Source organism: Rhinoraja longicauda, chromosome 10 (assembly GCF_053455715.1).
Source record: "Rhinoraja longicauda isolate Sanriku21f chromosome 10, sRhiLon1.1, whole genome shotgun sequence".
In the NCBI taxonomy this organism is placed as follows: domain Eukaryota; kingdom Metazoa; phylum Chordata; class Chondrichthyes; order Rajiformes; family Arhynchobatidae; genus Rhinoraja; species Rhinoraja longicauda.
The window spans coordinates 55,660,217-55,683,795 of record NC_135962.1 but is presented as its reverse complement, the minus strand read 5'-3'; the positions used below and the strand labels follow the sequence as shown (position 1 = coordinate 55,683,795).

General features: G+C 45.1%; 1 protein-coding gene across 1 annotated transcript in view; it reads right to left on the bottom strand.

Moving 5' to 3' along the window:
- nrxn3a (neurexin 3a) overlaps nucleotides 1–23,579 on the bottom strand; it is a 1,276,003-nt gene that overhangs the window by 1,193,454 nt on the left and 58,970 nt on the right. Inside the window, exons 3-4 of the mRNA XM_078406911.1 lie at nucleotides 15,832–15,849; nucleotides 14,141–14,170 (exon numbers count right to left, since the gene is read on the bottom strand). Coding sequence (XP_078263037.1) covers nucleotides 14,141–14,170; nucleotides 15,832–15,849 — 48 coding nt within the window. The remainder of the gene's footprint in view (nucleotides 1–14,140; nucleotides 14,171–15,831; nucleotides 15,850–23,579) is intronic.

Below are 23,579 nucleotides of genomic sequence, written 5' to 3'. Positions count from 1 at the left end.
CGGCTCGTCTTTCAATCCACGATGTACAAAAACCAACTCTTCTGTGAACTGATAAACATCGAGGGAAAAAGGATACGAAACATGTTCAATTCTGAGCCGATGAGTAAATTTGCTCTCAATAGAATGCCTGCCCCTCAACTCAGCAAAGCCGTGGTTGAACGCAAAGACTGAACAGCAGGCTCTGCAGTCCGGAGCTGTGCAATGACGCGAGGTCTGGACTCCATTAACCTTTGGAGGCACCTCGCGCCACGCTGAGCTTCCAGAGTTGCAGGCAGCCTGCCCCCCAGGACACGTCAGAATCCCAAGAAGAAGGGTCTCGACCCGAAACGTCACCCATTCCTTCTCTCCCGAGATGTTGCCTGATCTGCTGAGTTACTCCAGCATTTTGTGAATCAGAATCCCAAGAACTGCCTCGACGCCGAATCAAATCAGAAACGAACATTTTCGGTGAGGTTTGATTAATATTAAACATAGAAACATAGAAAAATAGGTGCAGGGGTAGGCCATTCGGCCCTTCGAGCCAGCACCGTCATGACCGGCTGCTGAGGAAACACAATCTGCCACATGCAATGATGGTCCAATTCTATACTGCCATCGTAGAGTCTGTCTGTAACGGACCGCAGGTAGACCCAAATGCAGCACACGGAACCAAGGAAGTAGTTTTAGAATGAGCTTTCGTTCTACCTGCTCGTGGCCGGGGACAGAAGACTGAGGCGTTCACCAGGGCTACGACGAGGCACGAAGGTCGGGAGCAGGCAGGGTCGGCAACGGGAAATCAGTCCAAGAGAGAATGCTGAAGAGTCTTGCATGAGGGCTAAGAACAATCTGGCAAAGTGTGTGTGTGTGTGCAGGAAGGGTTTATATGCTGGCTTGATTGGTGAACTGGAGCAGGTGAGTGAACAGGTGAGGGGAGTTGGTTTAACGTGGTGGGCGTGGCTGGCAGGTGAGTGAACAGGACAGCCTGTGACACTGTCCTCACCTTCTCCATCAGGGTCTGGTTTGGCTCAGCCACCAACAAGCACGACATCCGGAGGCTGCAATGGATCGTTCGATCAGCTGAGAAGGTTGTTGGCTGCAACCTTCCCCCCATTGACGAACTGTACACTGCAAGGGCCAGGAAGCGAGCGGGCAAGATCATCTCTGACCCCTCTCACCCTGGCCACAAACTCTTTGAAGCACTTCCCTCTGGAAGGCGACTCCAGACTGTCAAAGCAGCCACAGCCAGACATCAAAAACAGCTTTTTTTCTGCACGATCTGTAGCTCTACTCAACAACCAAACGTCTGTAGCCTCCTTTTGCCCTGGTATTTTATTTCACTCACATGTTTAAACTAAAATGTTTTATTCTTAATGTTTTAATGTTTTATGGTTTATTCTTAATTGTTTACTGTATGTTCGTGTTGTTACTTGCGAGCAAAGCACCAAGGCACATTCCTTGTATGTGTACATACTTGGCTAATAAAATTAATTCAATTCAATTCAATTCAATTCAATGATTGATCATCTAAAATCAGTACCCCATTCCTGCTTTTCCCCCCATTTCCCTTGATTCCTTTAGCCCTAAGAGTTAAATCCAACTCCCTCTTGGAAACGTCCAATGAATTGGCCTCCACTGCCTTGCGTGGCACAGAACTCCACAGACTCGCAACTCTCTGGGTGGAAAGGTTTTTCCTCATTTCTCGATTTCTCTCCCCTGTGTAGCGACAATGATACATAATCAGGTGGTCTACATCCAAAGGCTATAGACAATAGACAATAGGTGCAGGAGTAGGCCATTTGGTCCTTCGAGCCAGCACCACCATTCAATGTGATCATGGCTAATCATTCTCAATCAGTACCCCGTTCCTGCCTTCTCCCCATACCCCCTGACTCCGCTATCCTTAAGAGCTCTATCTAGCTCTCTCTTGAATGCATTCAGAGACTTGGCCTCCACCGCCTTATGAGGCAGTGAATTCCACAGATTCACAACTCTCTGACTGAGAAGGTTTTTCCTCATCTCCGTTCTAAATGGCCTACCCCTTATTCTTAAACTGTGGCCCCTGGTTCTGGACTCCCCCAACATTGGGAACATGTTTCCTGCCTCTAACATGTCCAACCCCTTAATAATCTTATATATTTCGATAAGATCCCCTCTCATCCTTCTAAATTCCAGTGTATACAAGCCTAGCCGCTCCAGTCTTTCAACATACGACAGTCCCGCCATTCCGGGAATTAACCTAGTAAACCTACGCTGCACGCCCTCAATAGCAAGAATATCCTTCCTCAAATTTGGAGACCAAAACTGCACACAGTACTCCAGGTGCGGTCTCACTAGGGCCCTATACAACTGCAGAAGGACCTCTTTGCTCCTAGAATCAACTCCTCTTGTTATGAAGGCCAACATTCCATTGGCTTTCTTCACCGCTAGTATTGATGGCCTTAAAGTATCAATGGATGTTACGTTGTTTGAAGAAGTACTTTGCAAATATCAATAACAAGGGTTTTACTTGGGCAGCTTACAGCAGTATGAAAGTTGATTTCTCAAATTTCGCCTCCAGTCTGTCTGTCCTTTTCGAACTCTTGTTGTTATTTTTGGTAAGTTTTTAAAGTTTGTGTTAATGTTCTCTGGTTTGTTTAATGTGTGGGGTGGGGAAGGGGTCGGGCAAAACTTTTTTTTCCAGTCTCTTACCTTGCCGGAGATGCGATTGTTTTCCGGATGGTATCTCCGGTCGCTCTGCGGCCTAACATCGTGGAGCTGGAGGCCTTGCCTGGGACTGACTTTGAGCCCCACCGCGGGGTGTGGACTTATCATCAGAGCGTGCGATCCCTTGCCTGGGATCGACCCTCCAACCGCGGCTTGCGGACCTCAACATCGCGGAGCTCGCGGTCTCGCGTTGAGACCGGTCAGGAGCTCCAAGCTGCACGAGGTTCAACAAGCCCCAACCCTGGGGTAGATCGCCCGGCGTGGGGGAGCTGAGATTCCCCCCCACACCGATGCAGGAGCTTGATCGCCCCGACGAGGAAGGCCCGCCACCGGCTACGGGAGCCAAGACCGTCCCGTCAACGGAAGGTTCGAGGCCCCCGACCGCTGGAGGACAAAGAATGGGAGAGATTGAACATTTTTTCGCCTTCCATCACAGTGAGGAATGTGGAGGAGTCACTGTGGTGGATGTTCATGTTAAAATGTATTGTGTGTGTCCTATTGCTTTTTATTGTTATGAGTGTACGGCAAATGACGTTCCTCGTATGTTGCAAAACATACTTAGTTAATAAAGTATGATTGTGATTGAGATGGTGATTCATGTAACCCCTACCAACATGACCTCCCAACCTCTGTACTCACTGATGAAGGCCAATGTACCGAAAGCCTTTTAGATCACCCTGCATACAGTGACACCACTTTCAAGTTACCTCTGGTCTTTGATAACTCCCTCTTCCTGATGCGGACTTACTCAATAACAGCTGCACCCAATTTGCTCTCCCTCCGTAGCCTCTGCCTAACGGGTGGCAGGGGGCGCAGCGGTAGAGTTGCTGCCTTACAGCGGGTTCAATCTGGGTCACAGAGACCCGGGTTCGATCCCGACTACGGGTGCTGTCTGTGCGGAGTTTGTACGTTCTCCCCGTGACCTTTTCTGCGCGGGTTTTCTCCGAGATCTTCGGTTTCCTCCCGCACTCCAAAGACGTGCAGGTTTGCAGGCTAATTGGCGGCAGTATAAATGTAAATTGTCCCTAGTGTGTGTAGGAGTGTTAGTGTGCGGGGATCGCTGGTCGGCGCGGACTCGGTGGGCCGAAGGGCCCGTTTCCGCTCTGTATTTTTAAACTAAACTAAACTGTAATGAACGTAGATCGTAATGTTGTATCCTTATTGTTTTGATGTGTTCATGCTTTATTCTTAATTGTTAACTGTATGTTTGTGTTGTCATTTGTGAGCGGAGCACCAAGGCACATTCCTTGTATATGCACATACTTGGCCAATAAACTTATTTAGATTTAGATTTAGAGATACAGCGCAGAAACAGGCCCTTCGGCCCACCGGGTCCGCGCCGACCAGCGATCCCCGCACATTAACACTATCCTACACACACTAGGGACAATTTTTACATTTGCCCAGCCAATTAACCTACAAACCTGTACGTCTTTGGAGTGTGGGAGGAAACCGAAGATCTCGGAGAAAACCCACACAGGTCACGGGGAGAACGTACAAACTCTGTACAGACAGTGCCCGTAGTCGGGATCGAACCTGAGTCTCTGGCGCTGCATCCGCTGTAAGGCAGCAACTCTACCGCTGCGCCACCGTGCCGCCCTTCATTCATTCATTCATTCATTCATTCATTCATTCATTCATTCATTCATTCATTCATTCATTCATTCATTCATTCAACTAAAGAAATTCCTCCTCCTCTCCTTTGTAAAGGTACCTTCAACCGTAAGTGCAATGATCTAGTTAACAGCAATCAGGGCATCAATTAATACCATAAATTAGCCAGGTGCTTGCAGATAGGCAAGAGGACGAAAGAAAAATGGAAATCAAACTCAGCTGCAGAATCTACATTCTATAATTGTCAAGTGGCGTTTGCCCCTAGAGGGTGCATACCGTGTGGGATCTGAATGCCTGAGAATAACGATGATTCCCTTTGCTTCTTCCCCTTGCTCCTCTCTTGACACTAATTGATCTTGGTTCATCTTCTGCTCCACTGCCGTGAGATCATGCCCAGTGGAAGGTTCAGGATTAAAGCACAAAATCACAAGGGCTCCATTTCGTCCGAATTATTTTTTTTGTGCGCGAATGTAAGCAGAGTCTCTGATTCAGAAAAAACTGATCAAAGCAACTGATGAAAACTCTGCCTGCCATCAAGCTGACCAGTGTTACAGCATGTGTTGGGGAAAAACTGCAGATGCTGGTTTAAATTGAAGGTGGACACAAAATGCTGGAGTAACCCAGCGGGTCAGGCAGCATCTCTGGAGAGAAGGAACGGGTGACGTTTCGGGACGAGACCCTTCTTCAGACTGATGTCAGCGGAGGGGGTGTGACCAAGATAGGATGTAGTCGGAGACAGGAAGACTAGTGGGAGAACTGGGAAGGGGGAGGGGATAGAGAGGGAAAGCAGGGACTATCTGAAGTCAATGTTCATACCGCTGGGGTGTAAAACCACCCAAGTGAAATATGAGGTGCTGTTCCTCCAATTTGCGCTGGGCCTCACTCTGGCAATGGAGGAGGCCCAGGACAGAAAGGTCAGATTGGGAATAGAAACATAGAAACATAGAAACAAAGAAACATAGAAAATAGGTGCAGGAGTAGGCCATTCGGCCCTTCGAGCCTGCACCGCCATTCAATATGATCATGGCTGATCCTCCAGCTCAGTAACCTGTACCTGCCTTCTCTCCATACCCCCTGATCCCTTTAGCAACAAGGGCCACATCTAACTCCCTCTTAAATATAGCCAATGAACTGGCCTCAACTACCTTCTGTGGCAGAGAATTCCACAGACTCACCACTCTCTGTGTGAAGAAATGTTTTCTCATCTCGGTCCTAAAAGACTTCCCCCTTATCCTTAAGTTGTGACCCCTGGTTGTGGACTCCCCCAACATCGGGAACAATCTTCCCACATCTAGCCTCTCCAACCCCTTAAGAATTTTATATGTTTCTATAAGATCCCCCCTCAGTCTTCTAAATTCCAGCGAGTGCAAGCCTAGTCTATCCAGTCTTTCTTCATATGAAAGTCCCGCCATCCCAGGGATCGATCTGGTGAACCTTCTCTGTACTCCCTCTAAGGCAAGAACATCTTTCCTCAGATTAGGAGACCAAAACTGCACACAATACTCCAGGTGCGGTCTCACCAATGCCATGTACAACTGCAGTATAACCTCCCTGCTCCTAAACTCAAATCCTCTTGCTATGAATGCCAACATACCATTCGCTTTCTTCACTGCCTGCTGCACCTGCATGCTTGCTTTCAATGACTGGTGCACCATGACACCCAGGTCACGTTGCATCTCCCCTTCTCCTAATCGATCACCATTCAGGTAATACTCTGCTTTCCTGTTCTTGCCGCCAAAGTGGATAACCTCACATTTATCCACATTATATTGCATCTGCCATGCATTTGCCCACTCGCCCAATCTATCCAAGTCGCTCTGCAGCCTCCTAGCATCCTCCTCGCAGCTAACACTGCCACCCAGCTTTGTGTCATCCGCAAACTTTGAGATGTTGCATTCAATTCCCTCGTCCAAATCATTAATATACACTGTAAATAACTGGGGTCCCAGCACTGAGCCTTGCGGTACCCCACTAGTCACTGCCTGCCATTCCGAAAAGGACCCGTTTATTCCTACTCTTTGCTTCCTGTCTGCCAACCAATTTTCTATCAACCTCAACACTGAACCCTCAATACCGTGTGCTTTAAACTGAACCCTCAATACCGAGTGCTTTAAACTGAACCCTCAATACCGTGTGCTTTAATGGGAGGGGGAGTTGAAGTGCTGAGCCACCGGGAGATCAGGTTGGTTAAGATGGACTGAGCAGAGGTGGTTCAGGGAAACGATCGCCGAGCCTGCGCTTGGTCTCGCCGATGTAGAGAAGTTGACATCTGGAACAGCGAACACAAAAGATGAGGTAGGAGGAGGTGCAGGTGAAATTCTGCCTCACCTGGAAAGACTGTTTGGGTCCTTGGATGGAGTTGAGGGGGGAGGCAAAGGGACAGGTGTTGCATCTCCTGCGGTTGCTGGGGAAAATACCTGGGAAGGGAGTGGTTTAGGTGGGAGGGGACGGGTGGACCAAGGAGTTACGGAGGAAACGGTCTCTGCGGAAAGCAGAAAGGGGAGCACATGACATTTTCAACGCCTAGGAACTGTATCTTTCGACTGGTGGCAGACCAACTTCCCTCGGCAATAAAGTTCTTAAGGGATTGAACAGGCTAGATGCAGGAAAAGTGTTCCCGATGTTGGGGGAGTCCAGAACCAGGGGTCACAGTTTAAGAATCAGGGGGTAGGCCGTTTGAGACTGAGATGAGAAAAACTTTTTCACCCAGAGAGTTGTGAATCTGTGGATTTCTCCGCCGCAGAAGGCAGTGGAGGCCAATTCACTGGATGTTTTCAAGAGGGAGTTAGATTTAGCTTAGGGCTAACGGAATCAAGGGATATGGGGAGAAAGCAGGAACAGGGTACTGATTCTGGATGATCAGCCATGATCATATTGAATGGGGCACGGGATCGAAGGGCCGAATGGCCTCCTCCTGCACCTATGTTTCTATAGTATGTTTCTATGTTGTCAGAATGCCCGAGAGTCGACTGCCAAAACAGCTTCTGTACGGAGAACTGTGTCGGGGAAAGCGCTCAGTAGGAGGACAGAAGAAACGGTTTAAGGACTGCCTCAAAGTGTCCCTCAAAGACTTGGACATCAACCTCAGCACTTGGGAGTCTCTTGCTCTGGACCGTCCAACCTGGCGTAGCAAGCTCACCACAGGAGCCCGTGCAGCAGAGAACAGACGCACTGCAGAGGCCCAGAGGAAACGCACCGCGCGCAAGGCCCGGGCTACCTCCACTTCCACTGCAGCACCCATCCACTTGTGCCCTACGTGTGGGCGTGCCTTCCGGGCCCGGATTGGCCTCACCGGTCATTTCCGGACCCACAGTCACCAATCCTCCGACTGAAAGTGAAGTCACGGTCGTCTTCGAACCCGAAGGACGAACAACAACATCGTACCGTAGCAATAACATCTTTTTCATTATTTATTCCTCAGCAGGTTATTAGTCAAGGAAGCAAGAAGTCGACGTAATCTTGGGACAACCTGTGTTCATTGTAATCAGCTGGAACAGAATAGAAAGTGCTCCAAAGCGCAACAAGTCGTGGAAACAAGGAACTACAAATGCTGGTTTACATCAAAGATAGGCACGAAAAGCTGGTGTAACTCAGCGGTTCAGACGGCATCATGGGTGGGTGACATTTCGGAGTTTGGTTCGGGTCTGGAGAAGGGTCCTGACCCGAAACGTCACCCGTCCTATTTCTCCAGAGGGGCTGCCTGACCCCCCCCCCCCCCCCCCCCGAGTTACCTCAGCACTTTGTGTCTATCTTTTGCAACAAGCGTTCCTCCACATACACATTTCCAAAATAATAGATTGGAACAAATCTGTCACTTGCCGACTGTGAAGTTCTTACCCTTGTCATCACAACTCTTATTCACAATTCTTACACAATGTCTTTAAAAAGACATTTGGACAGCTGGACAGATAGGATAGGTTTATAATAATATGGGCCAAACTCAGGCGGGTGAGACTGGCTTGGATGGGGCATGTTGGGCGGCGTGGGCAAGCTAGGCCGAAGGTCTGAAGAAGGGCCACGACCTGAAACGTCACCCATTCCTTTTTCTCCAGAGATGCTGCCTGACCCGCTGAGTTACCCCAGCTTTTTGTGTCTATCTTGGGCCAAAGGGGCTGGACCCACACTGTCCCATGACTCTAACTCTAGCCACCATATTGAATCACTGTCAAATAAATCGGGCAGGCAGCCTCTTTTGATAGAGAGGGTGGTTCGGCCGCGAGATCTGAACCCATTTGCATCCCTTTTTCAAGATGTTGAAATCGCACCCATCGGAAATCTGGGCCAAGCACTCACAAGCAAGTATCACCTGCCTGCCACCATTCGCAAGTGCAATCATGCCAAAAATCCAATGATTGTTTTGTGCTTTTTCTCAATTAATATTTTAATTTGACAGAAACAGGCCCTTCGGCCCACCGAGTCCGCACACGACCAGCGATCCCCGCACACTAACAATATCTAGCACACATTAGGGACAGTTTCTACATTTATACCAAGCCAATTAACCCACAAACCTGAAGTTTGAAGTTCTTCACTCTGAAGAAGGGTCTCAACCCGAAACGTCGCCCATTCCTTCCCTCCTGAGATGCTGCCTGACCCGCTGAGTTACTCCAGCATTTTGATAAATAAACACCTTGTTTTTCTCCTTTGTCATTTTGTTTACAGTGCACTATGTTTACATAGTCTGTTGTGCTGCTGCAAGTAAGAATTTCATTATTCTACCTGGGGCACATGACAATAAAACCCTTGGTGGTGCAGCGGTAGAGTTGCTGCCTGACAGCGCTTGCTGCATCCAAGAACTGGGTTCAATCCCGACTACGGGCGCTGTCATAGACGTGCAGGTTTGTAGGTTAATTGGCTTGGTATAAATGTAAATTGTTCCTAGTGTGTGCAGGACAATGTAAGTGTTCGAGGATCGCTGGCCGGCGTGGACTCGGTGGGCCGCAGGGCCTGATTCCGTGCTGTATCTCTAAACTAAACTAACCTCTTGACTCTGAGATGACGTTTCGGGTCAAGACCCTTCCTCTGACTGAAAAATGTGATCAGTCATGATCATATTGAATGGCGGTGCTGGCTCGAGGGGCCGTATGGCCTACTCCTATTTTCTAAGTTTCTATGAAAGAACCAGAAGGCACACCTCAGTGACTGTGTCCATTATATTTGACAGCACCAAGGTCAGGTGACACTGACAGCAAAGAGCTGAAAGGAGAATATTACTTGCTGAAGTCAAAGATTGATGATCTTTGGAATTACATATCAGCGGTCAATAGTGAAAATGGGAAGGAGAATGTAATTTTTTTTCAATAGATTCATATAATTGCGGATCAAAAAATTGAAAATGCAAGCCAAACACATTTGCTGGTCTGATGTATTGTACACAGAGCTGAACGTCCACAGGTGTACCATGGAGGGCATATCAACCGGTCGCTTCACAGCCTGGTTCAGCAACATGAATGCCCAGGAGCAAAGACGACTGCGAAAACTTGTGAACGCTGCCCAGTCCATCACAGGGACTGACCTCCCCCACCATCAAAGGGATTTACCAGAGTCACTGCCTCAAAAAGGCAGCCAGCATCGTCAGAGACCCACACCACCCTGGCCACGCTCTCATTTCACCCCTGCCATCGGGAAGAAGGTACAGGAGCCTGAAAACTGTAACGTCCAGATTCAGGAACAGCTTCTTCCCGACAGCCATCAGGCTATTAAACACCACAACCTCCAAATAACCTCTCAACTACATGGACTATTATTATTATTATTGCACCATTATTGTTTGTTTGTTTTTTATGTGTACTTGTGTGTGTGTGTGTGTGTGTGTGTGTGTGTGTGTGTGTGTGTGTGTGTGTGTGTGTGTGTGTGTGTGTGTGTGTGTGTGTGTGTGTGTGTGTGTGTGTGTGTGTGTGTGTGTGTGTGTGTGTGTGTGTGGTGTGTGTGGTGTCGTATGGTGTGTGGTGTGTGTGTGGTGTGTGTGTGTGGTGTGTGTGGGTGTGGTGTGTGTGTGTGTGTGTGTGTGTGTGTGTGTGTGTGTGTGTGTGTGTGTGTGTGTGTGTGTGTGTGTGTGTGTGTGTGTGTGTGTGTGTGTGTGTGTGTGTGTGTGTGTGTGTGTGTGGTGTGTGTGGTGTCGTATGGTGTGTGGTGTGTGTGTGGTGTGTGTGTGTGGTGTGTGTGGGTGTGGTGTGCGTGGGGTGTGTGTGGTGTGTGTGTGTGTGTGGTGTGTGTGTGTGTGTGGTGTGTGTGTGGTGTGTGTGTGTGGTGTGTGTGTGGGGTGTGTGTGTGTGGTGTGTGTTGTGTGTGTGTGTGTGTGTGGTGTATGTGTGTGTGGTGTATGTGTGTGTGGGGTGTGTGTGTGTGGGGTGTGTGCGTGTGGTGTGTGTGTGCGGGGTGTGTGCGTGTGTGTAGAGTGTATGTATGTGTGAGGTGTGTGTGGTGTGTGTGGTGTGTGTGGTGTGGTGTGTGTGGTGTGTGTGTGTGTGTGTGTGTGCGCGCGTGTGTGTGCGCGTGTGTGTGTGGTGTGTGTGGGGTGTGTGTGGGGTGTGTGTGTTTGTTTTGTGTGTGTGAGTGTGTGTGTGTGTGGTGTGTGTGTGGTATGTGTGTGTGTGGTATGTGTGTGTGTGGTGTGTGTGTGTGTGTGTGTGTGTGTGTGGTGTGTGTGTGTATGTGTGTGTGTGCGTGTGTGTAAATGTGGGTATGGGTATATAAACTCACAGATCATTTTTTTCTCATTTATTATGTTGTTTACATATATTGTCTGTGTTTACATGTACTGTCGTGCTGCTGCCGGTAGGAATTTCATTGTTGTCTCTGGGACATACGACAATAAAACACTCTTAGACAATAGACAATAGGTGCAGGACAAGGCCATTCAGCCCTTCGAGCCAGCACCGCCATTCAATGTGATCATGGCTGATCAAACACTCTTGATTCTTGACTCTTGAAAATGCCTTCCTGCAAAACACTAAGACACAACGCAAGGCAAAACCTCAATATAAGGCAATGTGTAAACGCGGAGTACATGGGTTAGCAACTTCAAAACAGATTTATCATATTGATATAGTACTTAGCACAGTGCACAAGTCAATAAATCAGTGTAACCGAGGTTGAATATGAGAATCATATTCATTAAGTTACTTCACTCAAAGGCAAAACGTTCAAATCATTAATTTTTATTTTTTTTCACTTAGTACTTTTGTCCACAATTTTTAATCCTTCATCATCCAGGTCATTGGCACACTCCTCCCACTTCAGTCCCTCAGCAAAAATGCCTTGCAAAAGAGAGTAAGCACGCAACAGCTATTTCAAGAGTACACTCACAGTTGACATCTCCTCAGGCTGTGACAAAGCTTCATTTCTTATTCATGACATTATTTGAAAACCTCAGAAGTGTTTTGGGTTTTTTTTTAAAAAGAAAAATCCAGGATGCTAATTATTTGCTGTGGAGTCAGTCGGAATAGGTGAACGTAAAGAAATGGTCATTGCAACAAAAAAACAAAAGGCCCGAGATCTATTGTTGATATTTCCAGATAGTATTACACAAAAAAAAACACCACTTGTGACATTACGTCACCTGTTCCCATTAATGTTTTAATAGCTATCAGATGACTGTTACTAATGAAAATATCTCCTCTAATTGCTTTGAAGTGACACGGTGGGAGATTTCTATGGGTATGATTCACTCACGCCACATGATCTGTCATCTATCTCAACATTTACGGCAACAATTTTTTTTTTTTTAAACAAAATTAAAGGGGGGGGGGTGGACTGTCCCTTCAGAAGAAGTAGACAAGGAAAATTTTTTGTTAATAGTAAGCGTCAGGTCTTATGAACTTAAAATCTCAACTAAGTGAAATTCAGTTTCAACTGTACGCGGTGGGAATCAGTGGTTGGACGTTCTGCCAAATTCTTCATTGCATTGCAGTGTGTGGTGTTGCACAGTATCGTTAATCCTTCTTCCACAAAACGGCATTTGATAGCGTTTTGCTTTTTATCTTCCGTACAATTCGTTCTTATATTTTAATCACACAAAATGTCAGCCAACATCCAGTGAACTGCAGAAGAAACATCTCTGGATAATTGTGAAGACAACAACAGAAAAGCTGACACAACACCCACATCTTTCCTTTAGACGTTTTATAAAAGAAAAAAAACGTTTGCAACATCATGTTGGAAAACCTAATTAGAAAGCAGACGGAAAGTGCAAACGGTGAAATCATTTATCAAAAAGCTGTCAGCTTATTCCCGAAACCAGACTGAAAATATAATGGCACAGTGGGAAAATGGTACCAGCTAACACGCAATTTTTTTTCCCTGATCTATTGATAGTAAGATGAAGTCATTTTCTGTCAAATATTCACATTTGTGGAACACAAAGACAGCATGAAAATAAAAACATGGGCTGCATCATTCAACTCTTCATCTGCCAGTCAATATTGAATATCCAACCAATCCTTGTAACAGGTTTACATTTATACAATTAAAATTCAGCGTAACCACAAATCTCTTGATGTACTTGTAGAGTTTATTTTTGTTGTTCAGCTCGAAAAGCTGGATTAATAGACTTGATTAACTTCCATCGCTATTTAATTGACATAGACTGTTTCAGAAACCATGAAATCAGCTAAAATAATTCCCACTCCTCGCCTTGTAGTTACAGTGAGTCTCTTCCACATAACCTCCTCTGCATATGTGCAAGGTATGTTAAGAATACGATCCTTTGAATTAGCTCTCAGTTTGGAGTGAGCAAAGCAGAATTAGCAAAGCAGTCAGACCAGCAATGATAATTTAATCCAACACAAGATTTTCACCGTACGTATTAAAAATAATTCAAACATGGAAATTATAGACAATAACAAATTTTCCATGCAACACAATATTGAACTCATGTTAACAATGGAGCAGAGCTTCTCCAAGTAACTGGCATGTTCAGTACTTTAACAATTATGTTAGGATTTTTTTTTAAACCGACATGGTAAATTTCCATAACCAACATTTATCAGACCAAAGTCTGATAGCCATTTCAGCTCAGCTGCGATACCACATTCACAGTTCAACAATCTTATATTAACAAATAAACTCTTCGTAACAAGCAGTAGAAATATAAACACAACTCTACCTTTACTTCTACCTACAGAAATGAAGATTGGATCCACGTAAGCATGAAATCCATCATTGAGGGGCAATGGAGAAGGGGGAAGGATAACAAATTAGGAACACCTCAACACATCACACACCATAAAAACACAACAGAATAATAGCTGTGAATTACTGCAGAATTCTGCAGTAATGCACTAAAATCTGTTGACGGTCGTACACAATCACGTAAAAATGCAGTGTGTTAAACAAAATGTAAACATTACATGCAATGGCAAATCCAAAGTGCAAAAATGAACTCTATGTTGATGCAGTGCTGACTATCAATGGTTATCAATGTGAAAATATCAGATGCATTATTTTCACCCATTGATAGCTTCAGCGGTTATTGATGGATTTATTTTTTTTAATTGCGGTCATGCAATGTTGAAAATATGAATCTGTGCAGACACAAATAATGTGCTCTGGGGCCACTGCAAGGGTACCTGACGTTACATTTAAAATGTTTAAAAAATAGCATTCTGAATGGCAGGTGTTCGCCCTTGTGATTGCAGTTACACTTCGAGACAGCCACCTGAATCATCCACATTAAACAGGTCGCAGTAATAGAAAGCTTCGAAATAGCTAATGCATGAAAGGGGAAACTCATCCTGCCACTGCATTGCGACTCAAAAAACTAGCAGCATGGGGAAGGGGGGAGGGGAAAGGGGGTGAAAAAGGAGGTTAAATCGGAACAGAAAGAGTGGTAAAGGTAGCATACCTTGCTCGCCCATCATCAGATGCGAGAAACCTTCGAAGAGGAAGAATTGGAGTCAAAAGAAATGCACAGAGTTTCGTACAATACCTGTCGGTATTGTGATAACACATACTTAAGGCCAAGTATGTTATCAAACACACGCTAAGCTTTTTCTTTTACCATGAGTGAAAAAGCTTGCCTCGTTAAAGGACTGGATCAGAGTGAACTGATTCCAGAAGAATCAAACCAGTCACCTTTTGTGCCTCTGAAAATGTACAAACAGCATCAAAAAAACTACAGAAGTTGAATACGTTTAGGTCCCAGTCCAGGTTAGGCTAAAGCACTATGTGTTTGTTTTATATGTTTTAAATATTTTAAATCTTTATCTGTAACTTTTAAGCATTGCATCTCGCAATTAGTTCTCTTTTCACACAGAGGGTGGTGGGTGTACGGAACAAGCTGCCAGAGGCGGTAGTTGAGGCTGGGACTATCCCATCGTTTAAGAAGCAGTTGGACAGGTACAGGGATAGGACAGGTTTGGAGGGATATGGACCAGACATAGGCAGGTGGGACTACTGTAGCTGGGACATGTTGGCCGGTGTGGGCAAGTTGGGCCTGTTTCCACGCTGTATGGCTCGATCGGTTACGATTTCAGCCATATATTATCGTTTGGCACACTAAGGGCATCATCAATAAATATCAACTAATTGTTTGTTATGGGGAATTAAACCAGGGATTCCAGATGATAGTGTAACCATGGCTATTGTGCCTCTTGGATACATTGGTTTTAGGACAGTGGAAGAATTATGGGCATGAAAGAAATATATAAACCAAGTGATTGTTCTTTGTAAAGTTTAGGTAAAATTACTGAGCATAGTTTATAACTCAACAATTCCTCTTGGTGAAACTTGCCAAATTTTTTTTAATGGTTTTAGTCAGTAACCTTTGAGTTAGTGACCATAAAACTTTGGTCAATTGACCTTGCATATAAATAACAATCATTAGTTACTTAATTAGTTAGTTAATAAAATTTATTTAATAATTACCAACTATTAATTCCATATATCTATATATATCTATAAAATTGTGCTTCTTTAGACATCAACTGACATTCCATATAAATAACTATCAAAAGTTACTTAATTAGTTAGTTAATCAAAATTATTCAATAATTACCAACTATTAATTCCATATGTCTATATATTTATAAATTTGTGCTTTTTTAGACATCAACTGACCTTTCATGAAAATAACTATCATTAGTTAGTTAATTAGTTAATTTATTTAATCTTATAAATAAATAAAATGCATTTAATTATTATTTCAATTAATACTTTTTATATGATTTTTATAATTTTATATAAATCTATACAGCTGTCCTTCTTTAGGCATCAACTATCCTTCCAATATAAATAACTATCATTAATTAGTTAATATATTTATAAATAAATAAAATGCATTTAATTATTATTTCAATTAATAATTTTTATAAGATTTTTATAATTTTATATAAATCTATACAGCTGTCCTTCTTTAGGCATCAATTGTCCTTCCAATATAAATAACTATCATGCACCATTAATGTCGTACCGTGAAAGAGGAATGGGCACTTTCCTCGATCTTAGCATTTTAATTACTTTTTTTACAGTGAATCAAAAGACCGACCACATTCTACGAGTTAGGCGCGAGGTAACCGGTTGAAAGAATGACCTCACCTGGCACACGGTTGACTTCTGAAAGCAGAAATGTCGAGAAAGGAAAGAACCAGACATTAGACACACTGACAGCACTTGTCTTTGCATGGAATGGCATCATGCACAAGAACAAAAGTACCATGCCTATAAACATGCAAGCGATCGACACTGTGCATGTGTGAATTTACCAAAGAGAAAACCTCACATTTCATCATCTGTCCTGGCAGCTGGAATCAGATAGTTTGTAAAAAAACATTTAAATCAAGAAAACTACTCAACTCTAAAGAAGAATATTGAAAAAATATTCTTGAGTCATTGTACTGACTGAATTGTTTCTTTCCACAAAAGGGTGCTCCAGTAAATTTTTTAAGCATGGCCAACATGCTTATCTGAAAAGAATTTTAAAAATTTACTTCCGATTGCAGAACTGACAAGACCAAAACACCATTGTGTGGCTTGCTAAATCACCTTCATTGCAGATACAGTCCTTGACAATGCAAACAATTTTCAGACCGAAAGGACTTCTTCGCCTTTCCTGCTGAGAAAACAGCAAGCTCTCATTGATCATGTGCAAAACTGCTCTTAAACCTTGATCGTTTGCTCCCTTTTGTCAGGTTGTGAGTCCTACCTGCCCAAAATACCATCCCAACCTGTGCTATTTGTTAGAAATTTTAAGAAGATATATACCTCGAGACTCAACATGTTTGCAAAACAGAAGCAAGCATTTGCCCATTCAAGCCATTTGCCCATTGCTGACTATCAGGCATGCACTTATTCGAAGCTCACAGTTATTCCTTTTGTTTTTAGAACTGATTGAGAATGATCAGCCATGATCACATTGAATGGTGGTGCTGGCTCGAAGGGCCGAATGGCCTACTCCTGTACCTATTGTCTATTGTCTAACTTTTCCTCACAATCCCAGAGACTACCTCCTCCCCCCCCTCCACACCCACCCACCCAACCCCACATTAGAACACTGTCACACTAGGGACAATTCACTATGGCTAATCAATCTCCCAATCTGCACATGTGTGGCATATAGAGTCATAGAGTGGTACAGTGTGGAAACAGGCCCTTCGGCCCAACTTGCTCACACCGGCCAACATGTTCCTGCTACGCTAGTCCCACCTGCCTGCGTTTGGCCCATAACCCTCCAAACCTGTCCTATCCATGTACCTGTCTAACTGTTTCTTAAATGTTGGGATAGTCCCAGCCTCAACTACCTCCTCTGGCAGCTTGTTCCATACACCCACCACCCGTACTGTGGAAAAAGTTACCCCTCAGATTCCTATTAAGTCTTTTCCTCTTCACCGTTAACCTGTGACCTCTGGTCCTTGATTCCCCTACTCTGGGCAAGAGATTCTGTGCATCTATCTGATCTATTCCTCTCATGAGTGCGGAAAGATTTACGAGGTACGAGGGTAAACTAGCCAATAATATAAAGGAGGATAGCAAAAGTTTTTTTAGGTACGTGAAGAGGAAAAAAATAGTCAAGGCAAATGTGGGTCCCTTGAAGACAGAAGCAGGGGAATTTATTATGGGGAACAAAGAAATGGCAGACGAGTTAAACCGTTACTTTGGATCTGTCTTCACTGAGGAAGATACACACAATCTCCCAAATGTTCTAGGGGCCGGAGAACCTAGGGTGATGGAGGAACTGAAGGAAATCCACATTAGGCAGGAAATGGTTTTGGGTAGACTGATGGGACTGAAGGCTGATAAATCCCCAGGGCCTGATGGTCTGCATCCCAGAGTACTTAAGGAGGTGGCTCTAGAAATAGTGGAAGCATTGGAGATCATTTTTCAATGTTCTATAGATTCAGGATCAGTTCCTGTGGATTGGAGGATAGCAAATGTTATCCCACTTTTTAAGAAAGGAGGGAGAGAGAAAACGGGTAATTATAGACCAGTTAGTCTGACATCAGTGGTGGGGAAGATGCTGGAGTCAATTATAAAAGACGAAATTGCTGAGCATTTGGATAGCAGTAACGGGATCATTCCGAGTCAGCATGGATTTACGAAGGGGAAATCATGCTTGACAAATCTACTGGAATTTTTTGAGGATGTAACTAGGAAAATTGACAAGGGAGAGTCAGTGGATGTGGTGTACCTCGACTTTCAGAAAGCCTTCGGCAAGGTCCCACATAGGAGATTAGTGGGCAAAATTAGGGCACATGGTATTGGGGGTAGGGTACTGACATGGATAGAAAATTGGTTGACAGACAGAAAGCAAAGAGTGGGGATAAATGGGTCCCTTTCGGAATGGAAGGCAGTGACCAGTGGGGTACCGCAAGGTTCGGTGCTGGGACCCCAGCTATTTACGATATACATTAATGACTTAGACGAAGGGATTAAAAGTACCATTAGCAAATTTGCAGATGATACTAAGTTGGGGGGTAGTGTGAATTGTGAGGAAGATGCAATAAGGCTGCAGGGTGTCTATTGAAAGCAGGTTTTGGTTTCGTTTAGTTTATAGATGCAGCGCAGAAACTGGCCGTTCAGCCCACCGAGTCCCCACCGACCAGCGATTCTCTGCCTCAGAAGGCAGTGGAGGCCAATTCTCTGAATGCATCACATTGAATGGCGGTGCTGCCTCGAAGGGCCGAACGGCCTCCTCCTGCACCTATTGTCTATTGATTCCCGCACAGTAACACCACCCAACACACACTCGGGACAATTTCACATTTATACCAAGCCGATTAGCCTACAAACCTGTGCGTCTTTGGAGTGTGGGAGGAAACCGGAGATCCCGGAGAAAACCCACGCAGGTCACGGGGAGAACGTACAAACTCCGTACAGACGGTGCCCGTAGTCAGGGCCGAACCCGGGTCTCTGGCGCTGTGAGGCAGCAACTCTACCGCTGCACCGCCCAGAGAACCTGGGAAAGTCCACACAGAAAGAAGTGCAAACTCCACACAGACAGCACCGAGGGTCAGGATGGAAGCCGGGTTGATCAGAGCTGTGAGGTAGCAGCTCTATGAGCTTTGACATTGTGATCCCCTATTCCGAGATGCCCTATTCAGCTTGAAATCAGACAGGTCAAACTAGAAAATCATGGGCAATGCATGGTCATCAAACTGTGGAATGGTTGTGGAGATTAATCCAAGGGCAACAGATGAGGCTGTGAAGAATGGAGAATCTTCTACGACTTCTTCTGTCTGGCGAACTCTGTCCAAGCTAAGTGAGCAAATAGCCTTATCATCTGAGGGAAAGAACGACATGGCAAAGGCACAGGAAACGCCAGTGGGTAGCGATAGAGTTGCCGCCTTACAGCGCTTACAGTGCCAGAGACCCGGGTTCAATCCTGACTACTGGCTCTGTCTGTATGGAGTTGGTACGTTCTTCCCGTGACCTGCACGCGTGGGTTTTTCCGGGTGCTCCGGTTTCCTCCCACACTCCACAGGGATACAGGTTTGTAGGCTATTTGGCTTGGTATAAATGTAAATTGTCCCTTGTGTGTCTCTAGTGAAGAGTCCCTCATCCCCAGTGTGTGTAGGGTAGTGTTAGTGCACGGGGATCGCTGGTCGGCGCGGACTCGGTGGCCAAAGACACACACAGGGCAGAAACGATCCCAAGAATGCATCGATGGAAAATAGAGGCAGCGAAAGAGAAAACCAAAGTGACAAGAATGGAGGCCTAATGCAAAAGTAATCTTACATTAATTGCCAAAATGAAACATGTTTAGAAAGGAACTGCAGGTTCTGGTTTACACTGAAGATAGACACAAATTGCTGGACTAACTCAGCGCGTCAGGCAGCATCTCTGGAGACGTGATTCCTAAGTTTGATCCTCACCGTTCTGAGTTTAAGTATTTCTGAGCAGTTAAGTGGGGTTGGCCGAATGACTGACGTAATTGCCACCGAGCATTTGCCCCAGGAGATAAGGATTTCTGCACACCGTCTTACAAAGAGGAGCACATAGAGCCTAAATAAAAGGAAAGCTACATTCAATGTTGTTAGCTACATGTCGAAATAGTGTCTCAAAAGTTAGGAATTAATAAAACGTTAAGAGTGGACAGAGCAGATGTGGAGAGGATGTTTCTACTAGTGGGAGATCCAAAGACCAGAGGTCGTACCCTCAGAATTAAAGGACGTTCCTTTAGGAAGGAGATGAGGAGGAATTTCTTGAGTCAGAGGTTGGTGAATCTGTGGAATTCTTTGCCACAGAAGGCTGTGGAGGCCAAGTCAATGGATATTTTTAAAGCAGAGATGGACAGATTCTTGATTAGTATGGGTGTCAGAGGTTACCGGGAGTACACTGGAATTTAGAAGGATGAGAGGGGATCTTATCAAAACGTATAAGATTATTAAGCGGTTGGACACGTTAGAGGCAGGAAACATGTTCCCAATGTTGGGGGAGTCCAGAACAAGGGGCCACAGTTTAAGAATAAGGGGTAGGCCATTTAGAACGGAGATGAGGAAAAACTTTTTCAGTCAGAGAGTTGTGAATCTGTGGAATTCTCTGCCTCAGAAGGCAGTGGAGGCCAATTCTCTGAATGCATTCAAGAGAGAGCTAGATAGAGCTCTTAAGGATAGCGGAGTCAGGGGGTATGGGGAGAAGGCAGGAACGGGGTACTGATTGAGAATGATCAGCCATGATCACATTGAATGGCGGTGCTGGCTCGAAGGGCCAAATGGCCTACTCCTGCAACTATTGTCTATTGTCTAAGGCAGGAGAATGGGGTTAGGTGGGAGAGATAGATCAGCCATGATTGAATAGCGGAGTAGACTTGATGGGCCGAATGGCCTGATTCTGCCCCTATCACCTTTGAGTGGATATATTATTCAGTTACGACTCGTGTTAAGAAGACTCAGGTTCATTTCGAAAGGATATCAAATTAGTTAACTGAGTTGAAGGAAAATTTAGCTAATAAACTAAAAAGGTGACAAATGAGAAAAGTGATCCTTGGGGACACTGCAGAACAGAAATAAGTTGATAAATGGAATCTGTTTTTGGAGAGTTATCACAGAGCCGCAGTGGTATTGCAAGATTGAATGCGACTATGCTGAGGGAATGCAAGACAGATTGGTACCACAACACATACTGATCTGTACTCATTAAGAAACTGGAGGAAGAGCAGATAGATTTATAATGTGGATACATTTGAGACCAAGCACATTAATAAAGAGCATGGGACACGTAGGTCATGTGAGAGTGCCTGAAGAAAGGGTCTCGACCCGAAACGCCAGCCATTCCTTCTCTCCAGAGATGCTGCCTGTCCCGCTGAGTTACTCCAGCTTTTTGTGTCTATGCCCATTGTCAAAGATGGAAAAGCAGTGGGAGTATTTACATGGAAACATAGAAACATACAAAATAGGTCCACTCGGCCCTTCCAGCCAGCACCGCCATTCAATATGATCATGGCTGATCATCCAAAATCAGTACCCCGTTCCTGTTTTCTCCCCATATCCCTTGATTTCATTAGCCCTAAGAGCTAAATCTAACTCTCTCTCGAAAACATCCAGTGATTTGGCCTCCACTGCCTTCTGTGGCAGAGAATTCCACAGATTCACAACTCTGGATGAAAAAGTTTTTCCTCATCTCAGTCCTAAATGGCCGACCCCTTATTCTTAAACTGTGACCCCTGGTTCTGGACTCCCTCAACATGTGGTATTATTATTGACCAACAAAAATATATTGCCAAGAAGGGCTCTTTACTGTAACTTACTGACCAATGTCCTTCAGAAGCCTATGGAGATACCTATGGGAGAAATCTGCCATCCCCCTCCCATTTTTGTTTCATGGACCTGTTAGGGTGGCACGGTGGCGCAATGGTAGAGTTGCTTCCTCATAGCGCCAGAGACACGGGTTTGATCCCGACTACGGGTGCTGTCTGTACGGAATTTGTACGTTCTTCCCCGTGACCTGCGTGGGTTTTCTCCGAGATCTTCGGTTTCCTCCCACACTCTAAAGACACGCAGGGTTTTGTGGGTAAATTGGATTGGTGTAAATGTAGAATTGTCCCTGGTGTGTGTAGGATAGTGTCAGTGTGCGGGGATCGCCGGTCGGTGCAGACCCGGTGTTTCCGCTCTCTATCTCTGAACTAAACTAAACTAAGACTCATTCTTAAAACACACTCCTCGGGAGCTGAAAGAGAGCAGGTTTGTGTTGCAGTGTGACACTTCAGTGCTATTTCCAGACATCAGGTCTGTGAGGAATGAAGTGTGGAGAAAATCAATGGCAAATAGTCAGTGTGCTGAAAAAAGGAATGCAGCGCTACGACAGGGAGACAGCTAACACTGTCCTGAGCCAAATGTATTTCACAATCAGAGTGCATGAGGCTGAGGGGTAATCAATTGGCGTGCAGGAGACTGAGGAGTAATCCTAAGGACTAACAACCCATTCCTTCTCTCCTGAGATGCTGCCTGACTCGCTGAGTTACTCCAGCATTTTGTGATACCTTCGATAAGGACCTAAGTCATAAGGTCATAAGGAATAGTAGAATTTGGCCATTCGGCCCATCAAGTCTACTCCGCCAAACAATCATGGCTGATCTATCATTCCCTCCTGACCCCATTCTCCTACCTTCTCCCCATAGCCTCTGACACCTGTACTTATCTAGAATCTATACCTATCTCTGCCTTAAAAATATCCACTGACTTGGCCTCCACAGCCTTCTGCGGCAGAGAATCCCACAGATTAACCACCCTCTGGAGTGCAAGAGACTAAGGGGGGTCATTAATTGAACTGCAGGAGGCTGAGAGGTGTATAAAATCATGAGGGGAATAAATAGGGTGAATGCATCGTCCTTTTCCCAGGCTAGAGGAATCAAGAACAAAAAGGGTGTAATGTGTAGGAAAGAACTGCAGATGCCGGTTTAAATCGAAGGTAGACACAAAATGCTGGAGTAACTCAACGGATCAGGCAGCATCTCTGGAGAGAAGGAATAGGTCTGAAGTCTGAAGAAGGGTCTTGACCCGAAATGTCACCCATTCCTTCTCTCCAGAGATGCTGCCTGACCCGCTGAGTTACTCCAGCTTTTTGTGTCCACAACAAGGCTACACATTGGTTTAAGGCGAGAGGGGAACGATTTAATGGAAAACTGAGTAAAAGGTATTTTGGGGCAGAGATAGATAGATTCTTTGTTTGGTGCGGGTGTCATGGGTTATGGGGAGAGACACAGATCAACCATGACTTCAAAGACGTACAGGTATGTAGGTTAATTGACTGGGTAAATGTAAAAATTGTCCCTAGTGTGTGTAGGATAGTGTTAATATGCGGGGATCGCTGGGCTGAAAGGCCTGTTTCCGTGCTGTATCTCTAAATCTAAATCTAAATTGATTGAATGGCGGAGTAGACTTGATGGGCCGAATGGCCTAATTCGGTTCCTATCACTTATGAACTTATGGAAGATGGCAGCTTCAACAATACAGCGATCCCTTAGCACTGCGTTGGCATAATAAACCTGATTTTGCATGAATACATTCATACAGCACAGGCTCGGGGGAATCAAGAACCAGACGTCATAGGTTTAAAGTGGGTGAGGAATGATTTAATACGAACCTGAAGGGCAACTTTTTCTCTCAGACGCTGGTAGGTATATGGGACGAGCCGCCAAAGGAGATAGTTGAGGCAAGTACTATAACAGCATTTTAGTTTAGTTTAATTTAGTTTGTTTAGTTTAGTTTAGAGAGACACAGCGTGGGAACAGGCCCTTCGGCCCACCGGGTCTGCGCGGACCAGTGATCCCCGCACATTAACACTATCCTACACACACTAGGGACAATGTTTTTTACATTTACCAAGCCAATTAACCTACATACCTGTAC